Below are 26,117 nucleotides of genomic sequence, written 5' to 3' on the forward strand. Positions count from 1 at the left end.
TTAGTTTAGAAATACAGCACGGAAACGGGCCCTTCAGCCAAACGAGTCCACGCCGACCAGCGATTCCCACAAACTGGCACAATCCCTTACACTTGGACAATTTATAACTCTACCAAAACCAATCAACCTACAAACCTGTACGTCTTTGGAGTGTGGGAGGAAACAGGAGCTCCCGGAGAAAACCCTTATGGTCACGGGAAGAATATACAAACTCCGTACAGACAGCACCTGGAGTCAGGATCAAACCCGGATCTCTGGCGCTGTAAGGCAGCAACTCTACTGCTGCGTCACACTGCCGCCCCCTAAAGTGAATAGTTACCTAAGATGAAACTGATTATTTCTTCATCAGTAGTACCTGTGTGGTGACCAAGTTGTAATAGATCCCCTTTGTTTCCATCAGTTGTGCATGGGTTCCCAGCTCTGCAATTACACCGTCTTCCAATCCTGCAATGATGTCTGCGTTTTGAACAGTTGACAGGCGATGAGCAATTATTATTGTAGTGCGCCCTTTTCGTACCTTTGAGAGAATATAGGACATATCATAAGTTTGTGAGATGCTTCCAACTGAATATCAGTGTTCTTTTTCTTAATCCTAAAAACTACACTCTTGTGTATCAGCTTCTTAAATTCTTTGGTTCAATGAACTATTTTTCTTGCTCTGTGTCAGAGGATAGTAGGGTACTGGTGTTGGGCAGTTGTGGCCCGGGATATTGCTGGTGCTGGATGGTGGTGGTGTGGGTGGTGATGGGGTGCTGTCTGTGCAAGGAAGTTATGGGGGTGTAGGGCGGTAGCTCGGGATGGTGACGCAGAGCAATGGTGTGAAGTTGTGGCATTGGCAGTGTGGGGTGGTGCGAGAGGCGGCACAGAGACTGAAACCCTGTGGTGTGGCGCCAGCGTGATGCAAAGCAGGTGTGAGGTGGCGCATTGGTTGTGCAGAGTGATGGTGGTGAAGGGAGAGATGACTTTGTTTTCACAGTGAAAACGTGAACCACACTTACTATTTTGTAACAAGCCTCCAGCAACACAACCAAGCTCACAATGCCAGTGTGGAGAGACCATCAGTACCTTGTCTAGTGCAACCTGGACTGTAGCTTCACTCTCAGCGTCTAATGCAGACGTTGCTTCATCCAGCAGCAGGATTTTGGGATTGCGAACCAGTGCACGTGCAATGGCAATTCTTTGCTTCTGGCCTCCGCTGAGCTGAGTGCCTCTGTCTCCAACTAATGTATTGAATTTCTGCAGCAAAACGCAGGGTTAGAGCTCTTAGTAGGTTAACAATGGATTTTTTAATAAACAAAATGTAATATATCAGCTTTTAACAACCCACATGAACCTAACAGCTACCTGAAGGCTTCCACCTTTCATGGTGATCAGCCCAACTATTGCATATTCACATTGGAAAGGTGTTTGAATGCACTAAAAGCATTGGAGGCAAAGACACATTTCCTCAGCCACAGTGGCATGGGGGTGGCACAGTGGTGCAGTGGTAGAGCTGCTGCCTTACAGCGCCAGAGACCCGGGTTCAATCCCGACTGCAGTTGCTGTCCGTACGGAGTTTGTACGTTCTCCCTATGACCGTGTGGGTTTTCTCCGGGTGCTCCGGTTTCCTCCCACACTCCAAAAACATAGAGGTGTGTAGGTTAATTGACATTGGTAAAATAATTATAAATTGTTCCGAGTGTGTAGGATAGTGTTAGTGTACGTGGTGATCACTGGTCGGGGCAAATTCAGTGGGCCGAAGGGCAGGTATCTCTGCAGTAAACTAAATCAGATAGAAAAGAAAATATAATTGGAACGTAGGAAGAAAAGCATCATTTAGAGGAGATCTTCATCTCCTGAAGGATAGGTCAGGCCTAGAATAGGTAGCTTTGCTTCATCTGAGGAGACAATTTTAATGGTAGGTAGGAATTTATAACAGAAGTCATAAATGAATATTTTATTTTTACATACATCTAACAACAGTTATACTACATGCAGCGGTGTGGAATCAATAGATCTCGACCAGCAGATCCATCTATTTAAGATGCTATTTTATAGAGCAGTCCCTGTGAGTGACTGTTTTCACCAAAGTATCTTTATATAAATCAACCTCTTGAGGTGCAGAAACTACAATGGCAACCCAGAGCAGGGAATATCATTACGTACAAACAAGGAATTACAAATGCTGCTTTACTAAAAAAAGATTCAAAGTTCTGGAGTACAAAGCTCAGCAGGTCAGACAGTCTCTCTGGAGAACATGGATAGGTGACATTTCAGGTCGGGACTCTTAGAAACATGGAAACATAGACATAGAAACATAGAAAATAGGTGCAGGAGGAGGCCATTCGGCCCTTCGAGCCAGCACCATCATTCATTCTGATCATGGCTGATCGTCCACAATCAATAACCCGTGCCTGCCTTCTCCCCATATCCCTTGATTCCACTAGTCCCTAGAGCTCTATCTAACTCTCTCTTAAATCCATCCAGTGATTTGGCCTCCACTGCCATCTTTGGCAGAGAATTTCACAAATTCACAACTCTCTGGGTGAAAAAGGTTTCTTCTCACCTCAGTTTTAAATGGCCTCCCCTTTATTCTAAGACTATGGCCCCTGGTTCTGGACTAGCTTGTCCAGTCCTTTTATAATTTTATATGTTTCTATAAGATCCCCTCTCATCCTTCTAAACTCAAGTGGATACAAGCCTAGTCTGTTCAATCTTTCCTCATATGACAGTCCCTTCATCCCAGGGATCAATCTCGTGAACCTACGCTGCACTGCCTCAATTACAAGGATGCCCTTCCTCAAATTAGGAGACCAAAACTGTACACAATACTCCAGATGTGGTCTTACCAGGCCCCTGTACAACTGCAGAAGAACCTCTTTACTCTTATACTGAAATCCTCTTATTATGAAGGCCAACATGCCATTAGCTTTCTTCATTGCCTGCTGTACCTGCACGCCAACTTTCAGTGACTGTTGTACAAGGACACCCAGGACTCGCTGCACCTCCCCCTTACCTAACCCAACACCATTGAGATAATAATCTGCCTCCTTGTTTTTACCACCAAAGTGGATAACCTCACATTTATCTATATTATACTGCATCTGCCACGCATCTACCCACTCACACAACCTGTCCAGGTCACCCAGCAACCTCCTAACATCCTCTTCACCGTTTACACTGCCACCCAGCTTTGTATCATCCGCAAACTTGCTAGTGTTGCTTCTAATTTCATCTTCCAAATCATTAATATATATGGTAAACAGTTGCGGCCCCAACACCGAGCCTTGCGGCACTCCACTCGCCACTGCCTGCCATTCTGAAAAGGACCCATTTACTCCTACTCTTTGCTTCCTGTCTTCCAAGCAATTTTCTATCCATGTCAACACCCCACCCCCAATACCATGTGCTCTAATTTTAGTCACCAATCTCCCGTGCGGAACATTATCAAGGGCTTTCTGAAAGTCTACATACACTACATCCACTGGCTCCCCTTCATCCATTTTACTTGTCACATCCTCAAACAATTCCAGAAGATTAGTCAAGCATGATATCCCTTTCATAAATCCATGCTGACTTAGACAATAAACAATAGACAATAGACAATAGGTGCAGGAGTAGGCCATTTGGCCCTTCGAGCCAGCACCACCATTCAATGTGATCATGGCTGATCATTCTCAATCAGTACCCTGTTCCTGCCTCTCCCCGTACCCCCTGACTCCGCTATCATTAAGAGCTCTATCTAGCTCTCTCTTGAATGCATTCAGAGAATTGGCCTCCACTGCCTTCTGAGGCAGAGAATTCCACAGATTCACAACTCTCTGACTGAAAAAGTTTTTCCTCATCTCCGTTCTAAATGGCCTACCCCTTATTCTTAAACTGTGGCCCCTGGTTCTGGACTCCCCCAACATTGGGAACATGTTTCCTGCCTCCAAAGTGTCCAACCCCTTAATAAACTTATACGTTTCGATAAGATCCCCTCTCATCCTTCTTGGACTTGGACTTATCCTTTTACTGCTATCCAAATGCACTGTTATTACCTCTTTAATAATTGACTCCAGCATCTTTCCCACCACCGAAGTCAGGCTAACTGGTCTGTAATTCCCCATTTTCTCTATTGCTCCTTTCTTGAAAAGTGGGATAACATTAGCTATCCTCCAATCCACAGGAATTGATCCTGAATCTATTGAACATTGGAAAATGATCACCAATGCGTCCACTATTTCTAGAGCCACCTCCCTGAGGACCCTGGGATGCAGACCATCAGGCCCAGGGGATTTATCATCCTTCAGTCCCATTATTCTACCCAATACTATTTCTCACCTAATGAAAATTTCTTTCAGTTCCTCTACCCCCCTAGATCCTGTCCTCTAGCACATCTGGGGATTGTTTGTGTCTTCCTTAGTGAAGACAGATACGAAGTACCTGTTCAACTCTTCTGCCATTTCCTTGTTACCCATAATAATTTCACCCGTGTCTGCCTTCAAGGGACCCTCATTTGACTTTGCTACTCTTTTTCTCTTAACATATCTAAAGAAGCTTTTACCTTCTTCAGACTGGGTAAATAAAGAAGGGTCCAAACCAGACACGCCAATTATCCATGTTCTACTGACATACTACCTGACTTGCTGAGTTACTCCAGCGCTTTGTGTCTTTTTCGTTAAGATCATTACTTACATCTGGCAATTTCATAATGAATTCATAGGCATTAGCTTCCTTGGTAGCCTCTTCAATGTCAGTCATGCTGACATCTTCACAGCCATAGCGAATGTTGTCAGCTATTGTGGTGGCAAAGAGGTTGGGCTCCTGGCTCACGACTCCAATAAATTCTCTGAGATGCCTAACATTCAAGGACCGAATATCATGTCCATCGAGCATTATCTATTGGAGATGATACAGCAAATCAATAATTATGGACACCAGGGATTTGGAAAATTCTGTAAGCAAAGCCATTACCATGAAATGAATAACCTGGGGGAGAAAAATTTGTTAAAAACGAAATAATAGATGAACCAAAAGAAAGAATAAGCAGGATTCCTAACTGTTACTTCTCAGATACCAAACAATGATCAATGTGGATAATGTGAATGCTCACAGTCTTTTCCAACGAGTAGAGGATTCTAATACTAGAGGGCCTTAGCTTAAAGTGAGAGGGGCGAGATTTAAGTGGGAATCAGCGGGCAACTTTTTCCACTCAGGTTCGTCTGTATCTGGAATGATTTAGCAGAGGAAGCGATAGAAGCGGATGGAATTATGATCTTCAAAACATATTTAGACATATTTATAGATAGGTAGAGTTTAAGGGATATTGGCTAAATGCAGGCTAATGGGACTAACTCTGACATGGACAAGTTGGGCAAAATAACCTGTTTTCATGCTGTAAACCTCTATGTCTCTGTGCAAATGCCAGGTAGGATTGAGCACAATCAAGTCATTGTTTATTCTCTAGCAGTTATTATCTTCCACGTTCCTTTGTGCTGAATCATTCCCTCAAGCTTCAATAATCTTCAACTCTTTTCCTAAATGTAGCAGCAATTCATTCAGGCAATGCACCAATTCCACGCTACCAACTTGCATGGAGAATGCCTGAACTTTATGGATATATGTGAAGCAAATACATTGGAGTTTCTATATATTAAAGTTATACTTGTCCAATAATTAAAGCTTCAGTGTCCTCAGTTATAAACTACAATAAACTGCCTCAAAGAAGTTGTAAAAATGAACTCCTTGGTTCAAATGGATAATTACTGCTTTTTAAAAATTCCTCAGCATGCATAAGAATTTAATTCACTCAAGAATACTTTAATACATGGAATCTCCCTCCACCCCACCTCTCTCAGCGTTATTGCCCCAAAATACATGATGTTTTGCAATGATATTTTGACAGCATGACAAACATTGGTAAATGCCTTACCATTCCATCTTCAGGATCGTATAATCTCTGCAGAAGCTGAATGGTGGTGCTTTTTCCACAGCCACTGTTGCCAACCAGTGCAACTGTTTGGCCATTTTGTATCTTCAAGTTCAGACCCTTCAATATCTACCTCAAAATAACAGATATGGAAAAGATATTTGGGTTTGGCTTTAATATGTAGTGCTTTGTGTCATTATGTTTTACTTCTATTCTGAAAGTTAGGGGCATGCAAATTTCTCATTTTATGCTTTTAAAAGGTAGTTGGTTAAAACCAATGTCATTATCATAAATTGAATTTAATTTAAGCTTATGCTAAAGAAGCCTATCAATTGTGTCTTCTCCCAATTTTGAAGTAATTTTCCTTCGTGTGCATTATAAACTACTTATTGAGTTTAATCATTGGATGATGCACTAACCTTTAATTGCAATGAAGAGTTAACATTAATCTTTAAATCTTATGATAGGTAGAATGATCTAACCTTAATCATAAAGGATTACTTAATATCCGTAGACATTATCATACTTCCACAAAAATATAAACTGCCTTGAAGTTTTTCAGAGAGGTAAATATGACCGAATGTAAATGCAGATCTTAGATATAATAGGTTCAAATTTATCTTATTATTGGAGGAACAGAGTCTGCAATTTTATGTAGAAACAAAGAACTGCAGATGCTAGTTTACACCCCCAAGATAGACACAAAGTGCTGGAGTAACTCAGTGGATCAGGCAGCATCTCTGGCAATAAAGTGTCGATGATGTTTCGGGTCGGGACCCTTCTTCAGAAGAAAGGTATGAAGAAGGATCCCGACCTGAAACATCACCCATCCTTTATCTCCAGAGATGCTGCCTGACACGCTGAGTTACTCCAGCACTTGTGTCTGTAATCTTATTATCTGAATGACTCGATTCCTACCTTAACATCAGGTCGTGATGGATAATTGAAATGCACGTTTGAAAATTCCACATCTCCTTTAATTTGACTGAGTCTGTGTCCACTTTCCGAAAAACTATCAATCGATGGTTCCTGAATTATGATAGAAATATCAGCAAAATTATACATAATCATATCTATTAATGCAGTATATAAATTTCCAATTGCAGCTGTACATGTGGTTAGGAGTTGCAGATGTCTGGTGCATGGGAAAGTGGAAGTGTGACCAAAGAAGTTTCACACAAGAAAAACAGATATTTAGCCAACGAACGTGAGAGTGGGAAGGGAGGTCAATGGTTTTGACAAAAATATGGATTTTTTCTTGGCATGTGCTTAAAAAAGGTGGCCTCAAGTTCATTCTTTGCCTGTACGCCACATCGTCCAATATATACAGTGTCCAAAAATCTATCAAACCTGGTAGAATACTCAGGAGTGAAGGAATTCTGTGGGTATAGCAGGCATTAATTCAAACGAGAACCAGTCTTTGGGGAAAAAAACCCTATTCTAATGTTAACTGCAAGCAGTCATCTAAAATTAAAAGGACAGCTTTGTAAACAAATACAGCACAGGTGACTCGAGAAATGTGGTTTGTAAACTGACATGACCATGATATTTTCGTGTGTACATCAGTCGAAAGTAAGACCATGGAATCATGTTAATTATCCTACATCAAACCAGACATCAGACACCAGCTAAGTTATTTTGCACTATTGTGACTGAGATCAAGGAATCTACCTTGATCTCGTGGTGTACCTTGAACTTATGTTGTAATTTAACACATCAAACATGCTCTTAAGTGTATTTGCATGTATATCAATAATTGGGATATTTGAGAATAATTGTGAACCCCTCCCTTGATGTCAGCAGGACAAAAGAGCTAGTTATTGACTGCAAGAAATGAGGTGTTGTATAGACAATAGACAATAGACAATAGACAATAGGTGCAGGAGTAGGCCATTCAGCCCTTCGAGCCAGCACCGCCATTCAATGCGATCATGGCTGATCACTCTCAATCAGTACCCCGTTCCTGCCTTCTCCCCATACCCCCTCACTCCGCTATCCTTAAGAGCTCTATCCAGCTCTCTCTTGAAAGCATCCAACGAACTGGCCTCCACTGCCTTCTGAGGCAGAGAATTCCACACCTTCACCACCCTCTGACTGAAAAAGTTCTTCCTCATCTCCGTTCTAAATGGCCTACCCCTTATTCTCAAACTGTGGCCCCTTGTTCTGGACTCCCCCAACATTGGGAACATGTTATCTGCCTCTAATGTGTCCAATCCCCTAATTATCTTATATGTTTCAATAAGATCCCCCCTCATCCTTCTAAATTCCAGGTATAGACCCTAAGCAGCACTAATAGTGCCAATGGCTGGTAGGTTCAAGTTCCTAGATGCAAATATCACCAACAATTTGATCTGAACTAACCACATTGAAGCTACAGACAAAAAAAAACAAATCCTCTTTCCTCAGAACTCTCAGAAGACTAAGGAGGTTCCGCATGTCTCCAATGACTCTCATCAACTTCCACCATAAAAAAACATCCTATTGGGATGCATCATAGCTAAAGAGCCTGTCCCACTTAGGCGATTTTAAGGCGACTTCCGGCAACTAGGCTGTCGCCGACAGTTCGCCGGGGTTTCGTGGGCATGATCGTGAGGAGTCTTTAAAGAATCGTAGTGGATCTCAGCACATCGCTGAGAAATCAACCGGTATGAAACTACTCATAGGGCGGCACGGTAGCGCAGCGGTAGAGTTGCTGCTTTACAGCGAATGCAGCGCCGGAGACTCAGGTTCGATCCTGACTACGGGTGCTGCACTGTAAGGAGTTTGTACGTTCTCCCCGTGACCTGCGTGGGTTTTCTCCGAGATCTTCAGTTTCCTCCCGCACTCCAAAGACGTACAGGTATGTAGGTTAATTGGCTGGGTAAATGTAAAAATTGTCCCTAGTGGGTGTAGGATAGTGTTAATGTACGGGGATCGCTGGGCGGCACGGACTTGGTGGGCCGAAAAGGCCTGTTTCCGGCAGGCAAAATAATAAAAGATCCATCCCACCCCGGCCACCGTCTGTTTGTTCATCTGCCCTCTGGTCGACGTTTCAGGTCGATCAAATCCCGAACAAACAGACTTAAAAACAGTTTTTACCCCAGGGCCATACGAGAACTGAACACTACCTTTGCACTAGGCAACACCGTTAAAAAATCTTGTACTTAATATAATTGTATTTAATTGTATTTATGTATTTATTTGTTTTTGCATTTATTGCATATATGTTTGTACGCACCGTCAGGATTGGCTATTTTTTAATTTCGTTGTACTCGTTGCAATGACAATAAATGAATACTATTATTATTATTATTATTATTATATGATATGATATGATACTCGGTGACAGCTGGCTTGTCGCCAGGTATCGTTGCTTGTTGTGAGCACTGTCGCATGCTGTACCAGGTTTGCTAGGTTCTCTTAGATGCATTTAGAAGCACATAATATTAAATTAAGTAAAGTCATTTGAAGATACCATAAAATACTTGTGTTTAACCAATTTATTTACTGTCAGGACATTTGACAGGTAGATTGGAGGTGACAGTTTGACGGTCATGTAAGCGTGGGAATTTTTGCGATGTTTATGGCCATCAGCGATTACATTTAAAGTAGGCTCCCAACCCAGATATGCAACCCAGAAACCAGATATGCATCTCCCATACATTTGCAAAGAATGCCCACAGTCCGCACAAAAATCCATTTAACCACTTTTAAAATTAAATTTCTTAATACTGCTATTAATAAACTGGAAATCAATCCAGTTTATGCCTTGTTACCCTGAAGCTTGGTTTTCAAGTAACCCGGGCAAGATGTTATATATGAAAACTCTCGTACTTACTGACTTGTCAGTGATTTCAGCGAAAATTAGGACGTCGAAAAAGCATTGACAGCCTGGAAATTTCACGATGTTTCCGAAGACGGTGTAATCTCGACCTGACTCGGCATTGTCGTGGTCATTGTCGTCAGGTAAAAGAAAATTTCGGTGATCTGCTACGACTTTGACAGTCGCGGGCAGTCGCCTAAAAAAATCGCCTAAGTGGGACAGGCCCTTTAGTTTGGCAGCACCTCTGCCCAAGATTGCAAAAAAATGCAGGGTTGTGGGCATACTCAATGATGCCTATGACATATATCGTACTTTCGACAAAATTAACAAACAATGTATACATTCGCTATTGTTGGCCAGAAAAAAACCCCAACCGTGGGCAAGTTTAATGCCCAATAGTATTCCTTTGCTTATCGGTTTGTCCATTTCAAGATCTACTTGGTGATCAAAAGGTAAAGCATCTATTTCCTCCAGCTCTCCAATCCAAGTATCGACGAACATTGAGCACATGCTCTGATAAATTGACCCGGTTACCTGTTCCATGATGTGATAGATCACATGCGCTGCTCCTCTTGCACTGGCAAATGCTTCAATGTGCGGTGATGTTTGACCAATGGAAAATGCACCAATTAAGACTGCGAAGAATACCTGAAAAAATTGAAGACATAGAAATAAACTAGGTTACTCTGACCAAAAAAGCAAGAATTGTTATTTGCTTATTCTCCAACTAAAAAAGTCATCATAATATATTACTCCGTCAAATGAGCATCCAAAATTAGTTTATTTCCCAAAAGGTGTAAAGCTCAAGGCCAACCTGAAATTAGGTCTGACATCTCACCCAATGATAGAAACAAGGAACTGTAGATGCTGGTTTGTACAAAAGGACATAAAGTGCTGGAGTAACTCAGTGGGTCAGGCAGCATCGCTGGTGGACATGATTAGGTGACATTTTGGGTCGGGAGCCTTCTTCAGAGTCTTCAGAGTCAACTAAATATTCTGGAGAAATTCTAAAGTTGCATGGACTCTCAGGAAAACTAAACCAAGACCAGCAGTTTCACAGAACCTAATTCCCAATGTAAGCTACTGCTGTTTAATACTTCGTTTCCTGAGTAGCTTGTTGGAAGTACCAAATTCCAAACATTATCTTACTGTAATTCAGACCAGCACACACAGTACAATCCATTACCAATGCCTCATTAGATAATACGGATAATTGATTTATTTGCACTGAGAACACCATTACTGTAATTGGTATAACTCATTGAAAGCTTAAAAGTCTTCAAATTAAATTCTGGAAGAGGAATTTCTGTGGTAAGTATAGACAGTAGGACATTTCAGGTGGTGATTGGATCTCTGACTCATGGTCCTCACAATTTTATTTCCACTAAATGTAAAGAATGAGAAATTTGTGGACATATCCATTTTACTTGAAGGTTATATCGCATGGAATCCAGGAAGAACTAGCTAATTGGATTGATGGAAGGGAGTGATGGTGGAATGTTGTTTCTCGGTCTGTGCCTCGGGTAGGTGCTGAATGCAATGTCATCCACAGTTAAAAGTCACCTAGATATATGGATAGGAATGTTTCGGAGGGATATGGGTCAGGACCAAATGGGACTAGCTTGATGAAGCAACTTTAGTCAGCCTAGATGAGTTGGGCCGAAGGGACTGTTTCTATGCTGTACAGTTCTACGACACTCTGACTCACCATGGATGATCTGTATAGAAGTTGATCTTAAGGCTTAATTCATGTTTAAATACTGCACCACAGTGAAGAGGCGTAAACAACATCAGCTGCTCTCCCTTGGTTTACTTTCCCTTAATGTGACCACACACTGTTCACACTGTCCAGGTTTTAATAGACAATAGACAATAGACAATAGGTGCAGGAGTAGGCCATTCAGCCCTTCGAGCCAGCACCGCCATTCAATGCGATCATGGCTGATCACTCTCAATCAGTACCCCGTTCCTGCCTTCTCCCCATACCCCCTCACTCCGCTATCCTTAAGAGCTCTATCCAGCTCTCTCTTGAAAGCATCCAACGAACTGGCCTCCACTGCCTTCTGAGGCAGAGAATTCCACACCTTCACCACTCTCTGACTGAAAAAGTTCTTCCTCATCTCCGTTCTAAATGGCCTACCCCTTATTCTTAAACTGTGACCCCTTGTTCTGGACTCCCCCAACATTGGGAACATGTTTCCTGCCTCTAATGTGTCCAATCCCCTAATTATCTTATATGTTTCAATAAGATCCCCCCCTCATCCTTTAGTAGAATGAAAGGCAAATTTCTTACAAGGCTTGACAGGATAGATGCCGGTATGGTGTTTGCCTTTGCAAAGATTCAAGAACCACGAGTCAAGGTCTCAAGCTAAGCAATCAAACATTCAGGAAAGCAATGGGAAGAAATTTCTTTGCTTGGAGCACAATGAATCTTTGGAATTCTATATCCACAATACTGAGTATATTCAAGACTGAGACCAATACTTTTTTTGCGCATTAAGGGAATCAAGAGATATGGGGTTAGTGCAGCAAAATGGCACTGAGATAAAAGACTAGCCTTGATCTGATTGAATGGTGGAGCAATCAATACCATTTAGATATTTCTGATGCACTTCTTGTTTAATGCAGTTTAAATAAGGCCAGACATTGCATTAAACTATGACATTTAAAAGGGACTGGAATAGAAACAAAGATCAGGAATAATCCCAACAACTTCTAGGAACATTTATATATGTGTATGCTTAATGCAAAAGGTCACTTACTGTGAGCACTGTTCCAATTGTATAGTCCTCATCCAAAATAAGAGTACTTCCATACCAGAAGGCCAAAGCATAGGATCCATAGATTATTAAGAAGGTGAAACCTATTGCTACATTGCTGCTGATGGCCTTTTTAATTCCAAGCTTTTTGCCTTCAATTAAATTTTTTAGGTACCTGAATAAAATGGTGAACATATTAGATAATCACCACTGCAGCATTTAGCTTCATGTTAACAATGCTGATTTCAAGAGATAGAAAAAAACAGATATCCTTAAAAACAATTAATCACATACACTGATATTCCAGCACACACATTAGGAATTTAATAAAATATTTCTAGATCTAATTCTACAGGACTTTTTCATTGATTTAATTGGCATTAAATAATGGTAAAAATGAATTTGATTGAGTTTGAAGGGAATTATGCGGTCAATTGGCGCAGGGCTTTTATATCAGTTTATTTACATGTGCTCCCTGTATTTATTTATTTGCAAATGCTGAAGGCATTCACTGCTGTTGGAAAGTGGGATAAATGGTAAAGGGGTGCACTTGCAGTGAGCGATCGGACATCTTGGAACTATAAACATGTGGGGTGAGGATCAGAACTACAAGATGTGCGTGGTATTTTCTGGCCTTCGTCAGTCAGAGTATTGAGTATGGAAGATCCAGTTATAGAGGATGTTGGTGAGGCCACATTTAGAGTATCGTGTTCAGTTTTGGGCATTAAGGAATGCCCAATTATGGGAAGGATGTTGTCAAGCTGGAAAGGGTGCAGAGAAGATTTACGTGGATGTTGCCAGGACTCGAGGGCCTGAGCTATAGAGAGTGGTTGAACAGGCTGGGACTCCATTCCTTGGAGTGCAGGAGGATGAGGGGGTGATCTTATAGAGGTGTGTAAAATCATGAGAGGAATAGATCGGGTTAACGCACAGAGTCTCTTGCTTAGACTGGGTGCAATCGAGTACCAGAGGACCTAGGTTTAAGATGAGGGAGGGAAAGATCAAGAACCTGAGGGGTAACTTTTTTTTTTACACAAAGGTGGTGAGTGTATGGAAGGAGCTGCCAGAAGGTGTATTTGAGGCAGGTACAGTCACAACGTTTAAGAAACATTTAGGCAGGTACATGGATAGGAAAGGTTTAGAGGGATATGGGCTAAACGCAGGCAGGTAGGACTAGTTTAGATGGGACATGTTGGATGGAGGGGGCAAATTGGCCTGAAGGGCCAGTTTCCATACTATATGACTCTATGACAGTGATGGGTGTGAGAGGTGAATAGGAATCATGGTTTTGGATGGGAAGCTTTGCCAACTGAGTTGGATTGGGAGATTTCAGACCATGCCACAAAACAATGCAGCACCATAAACTCAACCTGACCGCCAATGTAAACACTATGTGGTGGATAACAATTCCACATGAAAATGGTTTGCATTTCCAATAATGCAAGACAGTCATAGAGGCATAGAGTGATGCAGTGTGGAAACAGTCCAGTCGGCCCAACTTGCCCTCACCGGCCAACATGTCCCAGCTACATTAGTCCCACCTGCCTGTGTTTGGCCAATACCCCTCTAAAGCTGTCCTGTCCATGGGGCTGTCTAATTGTTTCTTAAACGTTGGGATAGTGCCTGCCTCTACTACCTCCTCTGGCAGCTTGTTCCATACACCCACCCCACCATGTGTGAAAATAGTTACCCCTCAGGCAAGAAACATGGTCTTCAGCCCCTATAAATCCCATCTTTAATTCACAACTTTATTGCCAACAGACCCCCAATATCAGCACTGGAGAAAGTGAACATAAATTCTAACCTATCAACTTCTTTCTTTTGTCCCCCAAAAGCTACCACAGTTCTGATGGCTGACAGTGCCTCCTCTGCCACAGCTCCAGCCTTTGCATAGGCATTTTGCTCTTGTTTTGTGAACGAGGTCAGTATCTGAATCAGTGCAAAAAAAGGTAAACAGTTAAGATTCACATTTATTGATACAATTATTTCCTTAGTTGTCCAAATAGAAGAACACAAGAAATGTCATTGGATAGTCTGAAGCTCATCCCAGCAGGAGCTGCTGTCCTCTTGATAACAACTTAACCACACCGAAGAATCAGGGGGAAAGGGAAATGTTCTCACTTCAAAGAAAAACAGCAAATGCTGGGAAAAATAATCAGTATGTCAGTGTGTAGCAACCAAAACTGACAACAGTCAACAGTCAAAGAGAAATGTTGACTGTTTCTCTTTCCAGATGATCCCTAGCCTACTGAATTTCTTTCCACATTTCTGTTTGGGTTTCAAATTTCTAGCAACTGCAGTTTCTTTTTGCTCATATGTCCCTTTCAACTTTCACACAAGCATATCATCCACTCCTTGCATATTTTGTCAGGCCTCTGATAAAAGAACAGTTGCCCCAAATTGCTTTCAACTTCATCCGTTAAGCAGGTCTCTAAGATGTGTAAAACCTAACTGACTTTGGGATGGGAGGATTTGATTTATCAATATTAATACAAAATAAAATATAAAAATTGACAATGTTCGGCTCGAATCAGGTTTATAAGAGGATCATATTTATTCACAAAATGCTGGAGTAACTCAGCAGGTCAGGCAGCATCTCGGGAGAGAAGGAATGGGTGACGTTTCGGGTCGAGACCCTTCTTCAGACTGTAAGAGACTATAAGAGGATCAACTTTATTGTAACATTAATGATCCTAAAGACCTTTGGTACAGTAAATGTGGAGAGGATGTTCTGATTGTTCTGATTGCCCAGGCTGACAATGAAATCATTCATATCATATGGCAACACATTGATAATTTGCTGCCTACAATTGAGGCTGATTTAAAAACACATTGTGACCCTTTGCAAAACCTATTCACCCATGAATTTCAGAATGTTTTGTATTTTTCTGCTTATTTAATTATTTAAATATTTTTAACCTTAAGTTGTGAAGCTCAGTATCAGCATTCAAGTTAAATGTGATTCTTCTTGCAATCAAAAATTTCAAAAGAATTGGAATCTTTGCCAAATGTGGCTTTATTGATAGAGCAATTTCCTTCTTAACCCGATTCAAAGTCCAGTCGTGCCAAAGATAAAGATAAATGAAACCATATAAACTGATTAGACAATATCATGTAAGACTAAGAGGAGGCAATTTTTGGCATATGATCTAACCTTTATCGTTCTAACCTTGCGCATGGAGTATACAGATGTCACAGGAGGTATAGGCCATGACATCATTAACCTCGTGTCCACAATCCTCTATATAATAAACATGCGTGGACACGTAGTAAGAAGGAACTGCAGATGCTGGTTTATACCAAAGATAGAAACAGTGTGCTGGAGTTACTCAGCGGGTCAGGCAGCATAAGTGATAGGAGCAGAATTAGGCCATTTGGCCCATCAACTCTACTCCGCCTTTCAATCATCACCTCTCTCTCCTAACCCCATTCTCCTGCCTTCTCCTCATAATCGGTGACACCTGTACTCATCAAGAATCTATCGATCTTTGCCTTAAAAATATCAATTTATTTGGCCTCCACAGCCTTCTGTGGCAATAAACTCCGCAGATTCACAACCCTCTGACTAAAGAAATTCCTCCTCATCTCCTTCCTAAAGCAACATCCTTTAATTCTGAGGCTATGACTGGTCCGAGACTCTCCCATTAGTGGAAGTATTTCTGGAGAAAACGGATAGGTGAAGCTTCAGTCGCAAAAATAATCACATTTAATTTGACTGCTGATTCTGAACATCACAACTTCAGGTTAAAATATTAAAAGAATTGAATTAGCAAAAAATCTTACAAAATATTCCTAAATTCGTGGGTGGATAGGTTTGCAAAGGGTCACAATGTGTTCTGAAAGCAACCCTCATTATAAGCAGCAAATCAGCAATGTGCTGCCGTATGATATGAATAATTTCATTGTCGAGACCCTCCTTCGGATTCAGAAGTCAAAGTCTTCAAAGTCTGAAGGGTCCCTACTCGAAATGTCACCTATCCATTTTCTCCAGAGATGCTGCTTGGCCCACTGAGTTACTCCAGCATTTTGAGTCTATGCGTCGACATGGTTCAATATATTGGATACACAATGCAAACAGGCAGTTACAAAACCAATGCTTCCAACAATAAATTGCATCTAAAAATTACCTTTAATCTAGGGCAAAAAATACAAGATATTTTTCAGGAAGATTGGCAAACGTAATTTTCCACAAGCTTTTCATTGTACCTGTACCTTATTATACATATACTTATGACAATATACCCAACTCAACAAGCCAAATATTAATAATCTTCCAGCTCTTATGGAGGTGTGTAAGATCATGAGAGGAATAGATTGGGTAGATGCCCAGAGTCTCTTGCCCAGAGTAGGTGAATCAAGGACCAGAGGACATAGCCTTGACCAATCCGAAACACCATGTACATAAATTAATAATTCAAGCCATGGAGAAATTCTCATAGAAACAAAGAACAGCAGATGCTGGTGTACACAAAAAAGATACAAAGTGCTGGAGTAACTCAGCAGGTCAGGCAGCATCTCTGGAGAACATGGACGTTTCGGGTCAGGACCCTTCTTCAGACGTTCTGAAACACCACCTATCCGTTCTCCAGAGATGCTGCCTCATCCGTTGAGTTACTCCAGCACTTTGTGTCCTTTTGAAAAGTCCTTAATGACTTAAATTATTGATTTATGTATTTGGTAACAAGTTTCCACATGTCAGCTGCCTGACACAAATAAATGGTGAATATCAGGTGCAGCACAAGAATCCTTTGCTTTGTGGTTATCTTTCTGAAACCGATGCATCGATCAAGCCTCTGGTTCGGTTGGTGACTAGAGAAATCTGATATTGACTGCTCAGAGTTTTTTCCGGAGTCCCAAGAATGGCTTCCTGCCCATCTTGGAAATATTGAGAAATTTTGAAAAATTGGAGAAGAGAAACGGATAGAAATTGTGAAAAAATACAATATTTTATGTAATGAAATTTAATTTCACTCAACAAATTCTAAATATGCAAGATTGAGTTTGAATTAAATCAATGAGTCAAGTATACTGACCTTAGCCCAGATTGCAGCACAGATTCCCAGAATGGGACTCACAGCCAGAATCACCAATGCCAACTTCCATCCTTTTATAAAGCCAATCACAAACCCAGCTATAAAGGAGGTCAGTGACTGTATGAGAATGCCTATTTTATCACCAATACCATCATATATTTTTGAAATATCACTGAAAAACAGATAGAACACAATCAAAGAATGTAATCTGGTAAACAGCAGTATGCAATGACACGTTATTTACTCTTCAAGTCTTCAGCGTTTTCATTCCTCTTTCATCACTGGAGTTTGATGTCTTCTAGGCCCATCACAGTGGGTCTATCAACCAGGTAGATGCTTGATATATTCCCAGGTTTCAATAAATTGTTATGTATTTTTGTAAGCTTCATTCAAAAATGTTTCATGTAGCATAGAAACATTTACTGTTAGGTGTTTATTAAATATCTGGCAACATCAAGATCCTCTTGATTGCATGAAATTTTGGAGACAATACGAATTAGCAGGTGTGGAATGGTGAAAGAACAGTGTTCCATCCCATGCAGTCAATCCCTCCTGTTTCCTGGTTGCACTCGTAGAGCTAAAAACAATGGCCCTATGGTAGCTGCCAAAATATATTAAAACCAGATTCTGCTAACTTGTTTGAGCATCTATTGTCATAATGCCAGCATTGAAGTACAAGCATTTGAACAATAACAGGCAAGAAAAGACTAATTGGATCACCCATTCAGCTCAATATATATATATATACATATATATATACATATATATATATGGCCTCCTTGGTGCTCTAACAATTTAAATTATTTATGATTCCATGTGGTTGGTATTAGGACATTAGCTTTGTAAAATATGTTACAGACTGATTTGGCTTCACGTGGGTTATAAGTTCATAAGTTCTAGGAGTACAATTAAGCCATTCGGCTTAATAAGATGACTAAACTCAGAACAAAGTGTCAGAGAGATTAAATCTACTTTGCCAAGGCTGATCTATCTCCCTCTCAAACCCATTCTCCTGCCTTCTCTCCTCAACCCCTGACACCCTTGTGGGGCCACAGCTGACAGATGCTGCCTAATGCAGAGGAACCAAATATCATGAACAAGAATCGGTTTAATACCAAAATGAGTGTGGAACACAGTATTATGTGCTTAAAGCTGTGTATAAAGGTCAGGACCCAAGTTTTATTTCATCATTCCATGCCACATGGAAGAAGGTTATGATTAAAGCCAGTCTTCCCCTTAACTGATTTCATTTACACTTCACGCTGCCTTGGGAGAGTAATCTACATAATCAAGGACCACTTACACCCTCGTCATTCCCTCTTCTTCCTCTCCCATCAGACAGAGGATATAAAGCTTTGCAAGTACAGCACCAGATTTAAGAACAGCTTCTTCCCCCACTCTTATTAGACTCTTGAATGGATCTCACAGCTAAGGATTTATTTCCAATCTCCCAATCTACCTCATTGTGGTCCTTGAGCTTTCCAAAAAAACTGCACTTTCTCTGTAGCTGTAACATTATATTCTGTACTTTGATGTTTTTCTGTTTTTGCACTACCTGTGATACTCATGTATTGTTTGATTGTAATCACGCATGACATGATTTGCCTGGATAGCATGCAATACAAAATGTTTTGCTGTATCTCGGTACATGTCACAATAAAATAATTTACAGTGGCCAAATAACCTCAATGAAAAATCACTATGGCATTATAACAACTAATAAAATAAGTTAAGGACTTTGTGTATAATTGAACATAAAAGCTAAGCTGCCTTAGTTTAGAACTATATCGACAATAATTTGCACAAATTATATGTAAGATAGGATTTCTGCAGTCCTTGATAAGCTCAGAACAAAGTGTCAGGGAAGAAGTGACAGAACAGGTAGCAAGTTGACAATAAAAAGAAAGCAGAGGAATGGAGGGTTTAACTAATCACCCAGCTTGGCAGCAGAGGGGAAAGAGCATTTCACAAAGGTTAGTGTTGGGACTATTGTTGCTATTGCTGAGAAAGGCAATTGGGAATTAAAAAGTGCAGAAGTTGCACAACAGCATAGGAGAGGTTCAATGGACCTGTTGGTGTTTCCCCTCCTTTGCAAGCACTGGAGGCTTGAGACATCTGCACTTAAATCAAAAACAAAAGATGCAAAACCAAACCAAAATCAACTTGACGCATAAAACGTGTGCACTGACTCGGTGTTGTCTATTACCTCATACTTAGTATAATTGTGCTTTATGTGAAGTAGGATTGTCACTAAACTGCATGCAAAATAAGAATTTCAACTTAAGTACATGTTACAATAAAGTACCATTGAACCTTGTCATCCCTGATTTTCATTCAACACTCAAACATGTTGGTGCTGAATTTTTGATCAGCTAGTCTTTAAACTACTCGCTCATGTCAGATATTGCAAAGTTTGTTCGAGGTAAGTCATTTAAGCCCAGACTGTGTCATCCACTACTGTTCCTCCATCATGAGAGAAGCTCAATTCCATTTAAAGCTCCACAGATAATAAAACAGTTTATGTTCTCATGACGCAAAATATGAACATTTAGGCTTATGCTGATAAGTGGCAAATAACATTCATGTGCCATAAGTGCTAAGGCAATAACCATCTCCAACAAAGATGAGCCTAACCATTCAAAGGCACTACCGATCGCCAATCTGTCATTATTAAGATAATGGGGATCACGGTTGATCACAAACTGTACTGTGGCTAGTAAAGCAAAGAGGAGGTTGAGTCTCCAGCAACATGTGGCTTCCCTAATGACTCCACATATTCTTTCCACTGCATTCATGGTGCACTTTAGGAATGTAAAGTAATATTAATCAAATGTCCAGTTGAGCGCAGCATCAATAACACTCTAGAAGCTCAATACCATCTAGAATAAAGCAGCCTCCATGATCGCCACCATAGCCACCACCTTAAACATCACCTCCCTTGACCACCAGCACATTTTAGTGACAGATTGCTTCATTCATAAATAGATTACATCTACTCGCCAAGGCTTTTTGACATCACCCCACGGACCCACAAATTCTACTGAGGAGGAAAAGGGCTGCAGGTTTATGGAAACGTCATTGGCTAAAGGTTCTTTCCCAGTCACAAAACATTCTGGATAATCCTTCATTGGCTCAGAATTGTGGAGGTTCTTTTGGCAGAAGGTTTGCAGCAATTCAATGAGTTGAAACTATCATCTCAAAGAGAATTATGGATAAACACTAAATGCTGGCCTTGCCAATAATTGCCACTTACAATGTATGTATGTTTGAATGAGAGTGAGAGTGAGTGAGAGTGGGCAGCACGGTGGCGCAGCGGTAGAGTTCCTGCCTCACAGCGCATGCAGTGCCAGAGACCCGGGTTCAATCCCGACTATAGGCGCTGTCTGTACGGAGTTTGTGCATTCACCCCGTGACCTGCGTGGGTTTTCTCCAAGAACTTCGGTTTCCTCCCACACTCCAAAGATGTACAGGTTTGTAGGTTAATTGGCTTGGGTTTGCATACTTGGTATAATTGTAAATTGTCCCTAGTGTGTGTAGGATAGTGTTAATGTGCGGGGATCGCTGGTCGGTGCGGACCTGGTGGGCCGAAGGGCCTGTTTCCGCGCTGTATCTCTAAAATACACTATATATATATGAAATTAAAGTCTGTATTTGTGATCACTTACTCAGTTAGACGGGTGTTGATCTCACCAACCTCACTGACATCAAACCATCCAATTTCTTGACGCAACACAGCATGAAATAAATCCATTCTTATCTTCTTTGTCTGTCTTGCTGCTGCCAGTGACCAGAAGGAAATCTGCATAAAGGCTGCAATTAAAACGCCTGCCCCTAACCCTACATAGTAATAGGAAAATCTGCAAAGAAGGAGAAAAACTGTATTGAAATAAAAGTACTGGGATTAGACAATTAATATGAAGCTGTTGCGAGGCATTAAATAATAATTTAATTTCTTTGATATTCAGCATCTACTGTCATCCACTCTGCAATCCCGGAGGACTGGAAAGTAGCAAAATGTATTCCTTTGTTATGAAGTGAAGTAGAGAGAATCTATGGACTTGTAGGCCAGTGAGCCTTGTTAGTGTTAGGGAAGTTATTGGCCAGGATTCTTTGTAATAGGATTTACTCTCATTTGGAAGAGAATGGGTTATTAATGGACAAACAGCAAGGCATCGTATGCGTCAGGTCATGTCTTACTAACTTGATTGGATTTTTAAAAGTGATAAATGTGATTGATGAGGGTAGGAAGCTGTCAACAAGAATTATAGTAAGCCATTTGATAAAGTCCCCCATAGTAGGCTGATCCAGAAGATTAAGATGTACAGGATTCACAGTGATGTGGTTGTATGGATTCACAGCTGGTTTAAAGATAGAAGCCAAAAGGTTGTGGTGGAAGGGTGTTATTAGGCTTGAGTTCTGTGACCAGTGGAGTTCCACAGGCATTGGTGGAGGGGCCTCTGTTGTTTGTAATATATATATAAATGACTTGCACGTAAATGAAGACGGGTTGGTAAGTAACTTTGCAGATGACACTAAGATTGCTGGGATTGTGGACTGTGAGAAAGGCTGTCAAAATACAGCGGTATGAAGGTGTTGCATTTTGGGTTGTTGGGAATTTGCCGAAATTCCTAAACCTTCTAATGAAGTAGAGGCATTGGTGTGCTTTTGAGGCCATTGCTTTGGTGAGGCTGGTCCAGGACAAATTACTGGCAATATTTATTCCTCAGAAATATGGTATAGAATAGTAAAAAAATCATTTAGTATGCTTGTCTTCATTGGCATTGGGTATAAGAATCAGGAATGTATGTTGCAGCTTTTTTGACTTTGGTTAAGCTGCATTTAGAATATTGTGTAGTTTTGGTCGCCACTTTGCAGGAAGGATGTGGAGTCTTTGTAGAGGATGCAGAAGTGGTTTACAGAATTCTGCATGGATTAGAGGGTATTAGCTATAAGGAAAGGTTATTTTCACTAGAACGCAGAGGTTGTGGGGACAGATAATAGAAGTATATGAGAGGCAATGATAGGGTAGACAGTCAGAACCTTTTTCTTAGGATGGAAATATCATAGACCAGTGGGCATGGTCTATGATAATGTGCACGAGGCAAAATTTAAAGTAGGTGTGCAGGGCAAGTTTATCTTTACATACAGGGTGCTACGTGCCCAGAACGCACTACTCGCAGGGCCGCCTTAACGCATGGGCCTGATGGGCACTTACCCGGGGCCCCACGAGCATAGGGGCCCCATGCTGATCTGTGTATGTTAAGTGACTTGCAATAAATAAATACTACTTTAAAAATGTAGGTTCAATAAGTGTTTTTTTCGCAACATTTTCGGTCCCTAAGTGTTTTTTTCGCAACATTTTCCATCCCTAAGTGCTTCTCACACCAATCTGTTTCGCAACAATTAGCTCCCTAAGTGCTTTGCTTTTCCATCCCTAAGTGCTTATCACAGCGATCTGTAAGTGCTTTTCGCAACAATGTAGCACCCTAAGTCCATCGCTAAGTGCTTTTCGTTCGTAGGGGCCCCAGTACACTGTTTTGCCCGGGGCCCATAATGCTGTAAAGACGGCCCTGACTACTCGGTGTGGTAGTAGAGGCAGATACGATGGTGGAATTGGAAGAGGTTTTCAGATAAGCTCATGGATATGCAGCAAATTGAGGGGTATGGATTACATGAGGCAGATGAGGTTAGTGTATCTTGGTGCAACTTTCAGCACAGACATTGTCAGCTGAAGGGCATGATTCTATGCTGTACTGTTCTATGTTCTAATCTGAGTGGTGACATCAAGAAAAGGACTGCCCATCCTTTGTAGAATAAACATGTTTGTTCCATTAAAGTGAATTAAATTAAAATCAGGTGGGTTTTATTAAGAAATCAGCTCCAACAGGTTTTGAAAGTTTGAAAGTTACATGCAACCTTCGCAATTAAATGTTGCAATTACCATGGGATATTGCCTCTAAGAGATCACACATCTGGAACTGTGGACCCACCAGGAGATTATCTTATACCATATTTTAACTTAGTAGAGGAAAATATTTTCATCAAGGTGCATTTTCATAACCAAAGTTAAACATAATCAAATATCATGTTTTCTTTCCGATTAAAGTTTTACTTTCCATCTGTGCCAGGTCAATAATGCATCATCCTAAAAAATATAATTTTAAACTGATATTACAGTTGATGGTGCAACAAATAACTTCAGGCATATCGTAATTCTAATTATTTGCAATTCTGAAATTACTAAAATATCTTTATGTCATCAACTGGAGCCAACCAGTGTGATTATAGAAATTAATACAAAAAGAATATAACCCCTTTTGATGTGTTAACTACCTCGTCATTTGCTCTTCCAATGTTTCGGTAAAATCAGCAGTTGCATTCAGCGTTGAATTTGCTAGAATGGATATGTTGCAGTTAGTATGTGCCCTTCTGTTCAAGTTAGTAACATTAATGGAAATCGTCATCACATAAATATGAGGAAATGATAACAAAGAATGTATAGAATGCAAGATATATTAATATTATCTACACAGAGACAACACGCACTCATGAGCATGCACCTGTACTCACACAGTTATGTCACACACGCCGCACACAGTTAGGTAATGCCATGACTCTTAGAGTCAGTTAGGAGACAAACAATCTTCTCTGACTCAACATGTTGTTGCTCCGGTCAGCCGACTTGGGGCTACTGATTCGCGGTCTAGGCTTAAGCTCAGGGATGACCGCGCTTTTGCGTTTGCAGCACCTAGACTGTGGAACAGCATCCCTCTCCCCATCAGAACTGCCCCCTCCATCGACTCCTTTGAGTCCAGGCTCAAAACCTATTTCTATTCCCTAGCGTTTGAGGCCCTCTGAGAGGACGCTGTAAACTGTTTATGTATGTGTTGTTAGGTTCGTGTGCCATTGTATGTTCTTTTTTAGTACAGCACTTTGGTCAATGTAGGTTGTGTTTAAATGTGCTATACAAATAAAATTAATTTGACTTGATCTGACTTGACTAGCTGAAGATGAAAGACTGTTTAAGCTGTGACACTGAGAAAAGTTGACCTAGTTTCAGGATCAATGAATGTCATTAAACTCCAGTAAAGAAGTTCAAAGCAAAGAGTTTAGGGAGTAAGGTTGTGATTGGAGTTGGAATGTGTTGGAGTTGGAGGTGAAGTCATCTTCCATTTCTTCAAGGTCGGCAGAGGAGCGGCAGGTGAAGGAGTGAGGGCGGGGATTGGCTGAGGAATTTAATAAGCAAATCGGGAAGTTAGCGAATTAGTCAATCTATCAACTAATATAAGCAAGGTTTGCTCTGGGGAGCGGCCTTGTCGAGGGGAGTGCGAGTCTTTGGCTCGAGAGTCCTCGGCGAGGAGGCTGAGGGAGGAGACTACGCCAAAAGTTGGAGAGGGTGAGACGCAGTGAAGAAATGACAGGGAAGCTGATTCAGAGTGATGCTTGCAGGATGTGCCTATATGACTACCCCTGGAGTATTGCCTGCAGTATCACTTTGGAGCTGATACCTTAAGTGGAAATGATACCTTAAGTGTCCTGTGGAAAAATTCACAGTTACAGTAAACCCTTGTTATTATGGACCTCTTTGGTCATATTGTTTACAGTGTACTATGTTTACATATTCTGTTGTGCTGCAGCAAGTAAGAATTTCATTGTTCTATCTGGGACACATGACAATAAAACACTCTCTTGAATCTTTATAACGGATTTTAATTCTTGCAGATTGAGTATCCCCACAGTTATCACAGTTCACCAATGAAATTGACAAGCCATCGAAATTGACCATTTGCTTCTAACGACACTTAACTCCATTAAACAATGTAACAGACAGCCTTTAATATTTTTAGCTTGCACTAACAAAAAAAATGTTTATATTTGTTAAAAATAACTTTGTACATTCAGCAGGTTAGTGTCTTTTGAAGGAGTCCTTTCCTACTGGGTATTTGGTTGTGGGAATCCCTTACTCTGTTATAGTGGACAATTGGCAATAAAGGACACCCCCCCCCACAGTCCATTATAATGAGGGTATACTGTACATCAATACCTGGAGAATGCATTGGCTTTCATTATTGAATTTTATTACTAACTTCTATCATTGAACAAGTTGAATTGCTACTGTGAAAATTAACCCAATAAAAAAACAATGTTTTCTAATACCAGAAGTTTGACAGGTTAATGCTTATAGTATGGGTCTACCAAACAGAGTCTTGACATTTATTGAGCCATTTAACTCCCTCCCCAAATATTAGTTGGGAAATTTCAAAATTGAAATGATGGAAAGAAAATCTGGAAATTAAAAGTAAAATCTAGTTTTTACTTATAGCTGTAAGTTGTAAACGATTGGATTGAGTTTGGAAGCCCGTCAGGTTCAAGATTCTGCCTCAGGGCTTGAACTCCTCCATCCTCACCTGGTCCAGCCCGAAGATGACTCCACTTGCACCTACATCATTGACTCTTAGTTTGCAGGAAGGAACTGCAGATGCTAGTTTACATCGAAGATAGAAACAAAATGCTGGAGTAACTCAGTGGGACAAGCAGCATCTCTTGATGCAGGGAATGGGTGACGTTTCGGCTCTGAAGAAGGGTCTTGACCCAAAATGTCACCTATTCCTTCTCTACAGCGATGTTGCCCG

General features: G+C 40.9%; 1 protein-coding gene across 2 annotated transcripts in view; it reads right to left on the reverse strand.

Moving 5' to 3' along the window:
- The window catches only part of LOC144603599 (ATP-dependent translocase ABCB1-like), an 83,707-nt gene that overhangs the window by 34,069 nt on the left and 23,521 nt on the right, over positions 1 to 26,117 (reverse strand). For both annotated transcript variants that reach the window (XM_078417064.1, XM_078417073.1), the window contains exons 5-15: positions 23,818 to 23,878; positions 21,150 to 21,341; positions 17,485 to 17,656; positions 14,256 to 14,380; positions 12,455 to 12,626; positions 10,227 to 10,340; positions 6,809 to 6,919; positions 5,894 to 6,019; positions 4,657 to 4,860; positions 1,066 to 1,236; positions 356 to 517 (exon numbers count right to left, since the gene is read on the reverse strand). In XM_078417064.1, coding sequence (XP_078273190.1) covers positions 356 to 517; positions 1,066 to 1,236; positions 4,657 to 4,860; positions 5,894 to 6,019; positions 6,809 to 6,919; positions 10,227 to 10,340; positions 12,455 to 12,626; positions 14,256 to 14,380; positions 17,485 to 17,656; positions 21,150 to 21,341; positions 23,818 to 23,878 — 1,610 coding nt within the window. The remainder of the gene's footprint in view (positions 1 to 355; positions 518 to 1,065; positions 1,237 to 4,656; positions 4,861 to 5,893; positions 6,020 to 6,808; positions 6,920 to 10,226; positions 10,341 to 12,454; positions 12,627 to 14,255; positions 14,381 to 17,484; positions 17,657 to 21,149; positions 21,342 to 23,817; positions 23,879 to 26,117) is intronic.

The sequence above is a fragment of the Rhinoraja longicauda genome, chromosome 2 (genome assembly GCF_053455715.1).
Source record: "Rhinoraja longicauda isolate Sanriku21f chromosome 2, sRhiLon1.1, whole genome shotgun sequence".
Taxonomy (NCBI): Eukaryota; Metazoa; Chordata; class Chondrichthyes; order Rajiformes; family Arhynchobatidae; genus Rhinoraja; species Rhinoraja longicauda.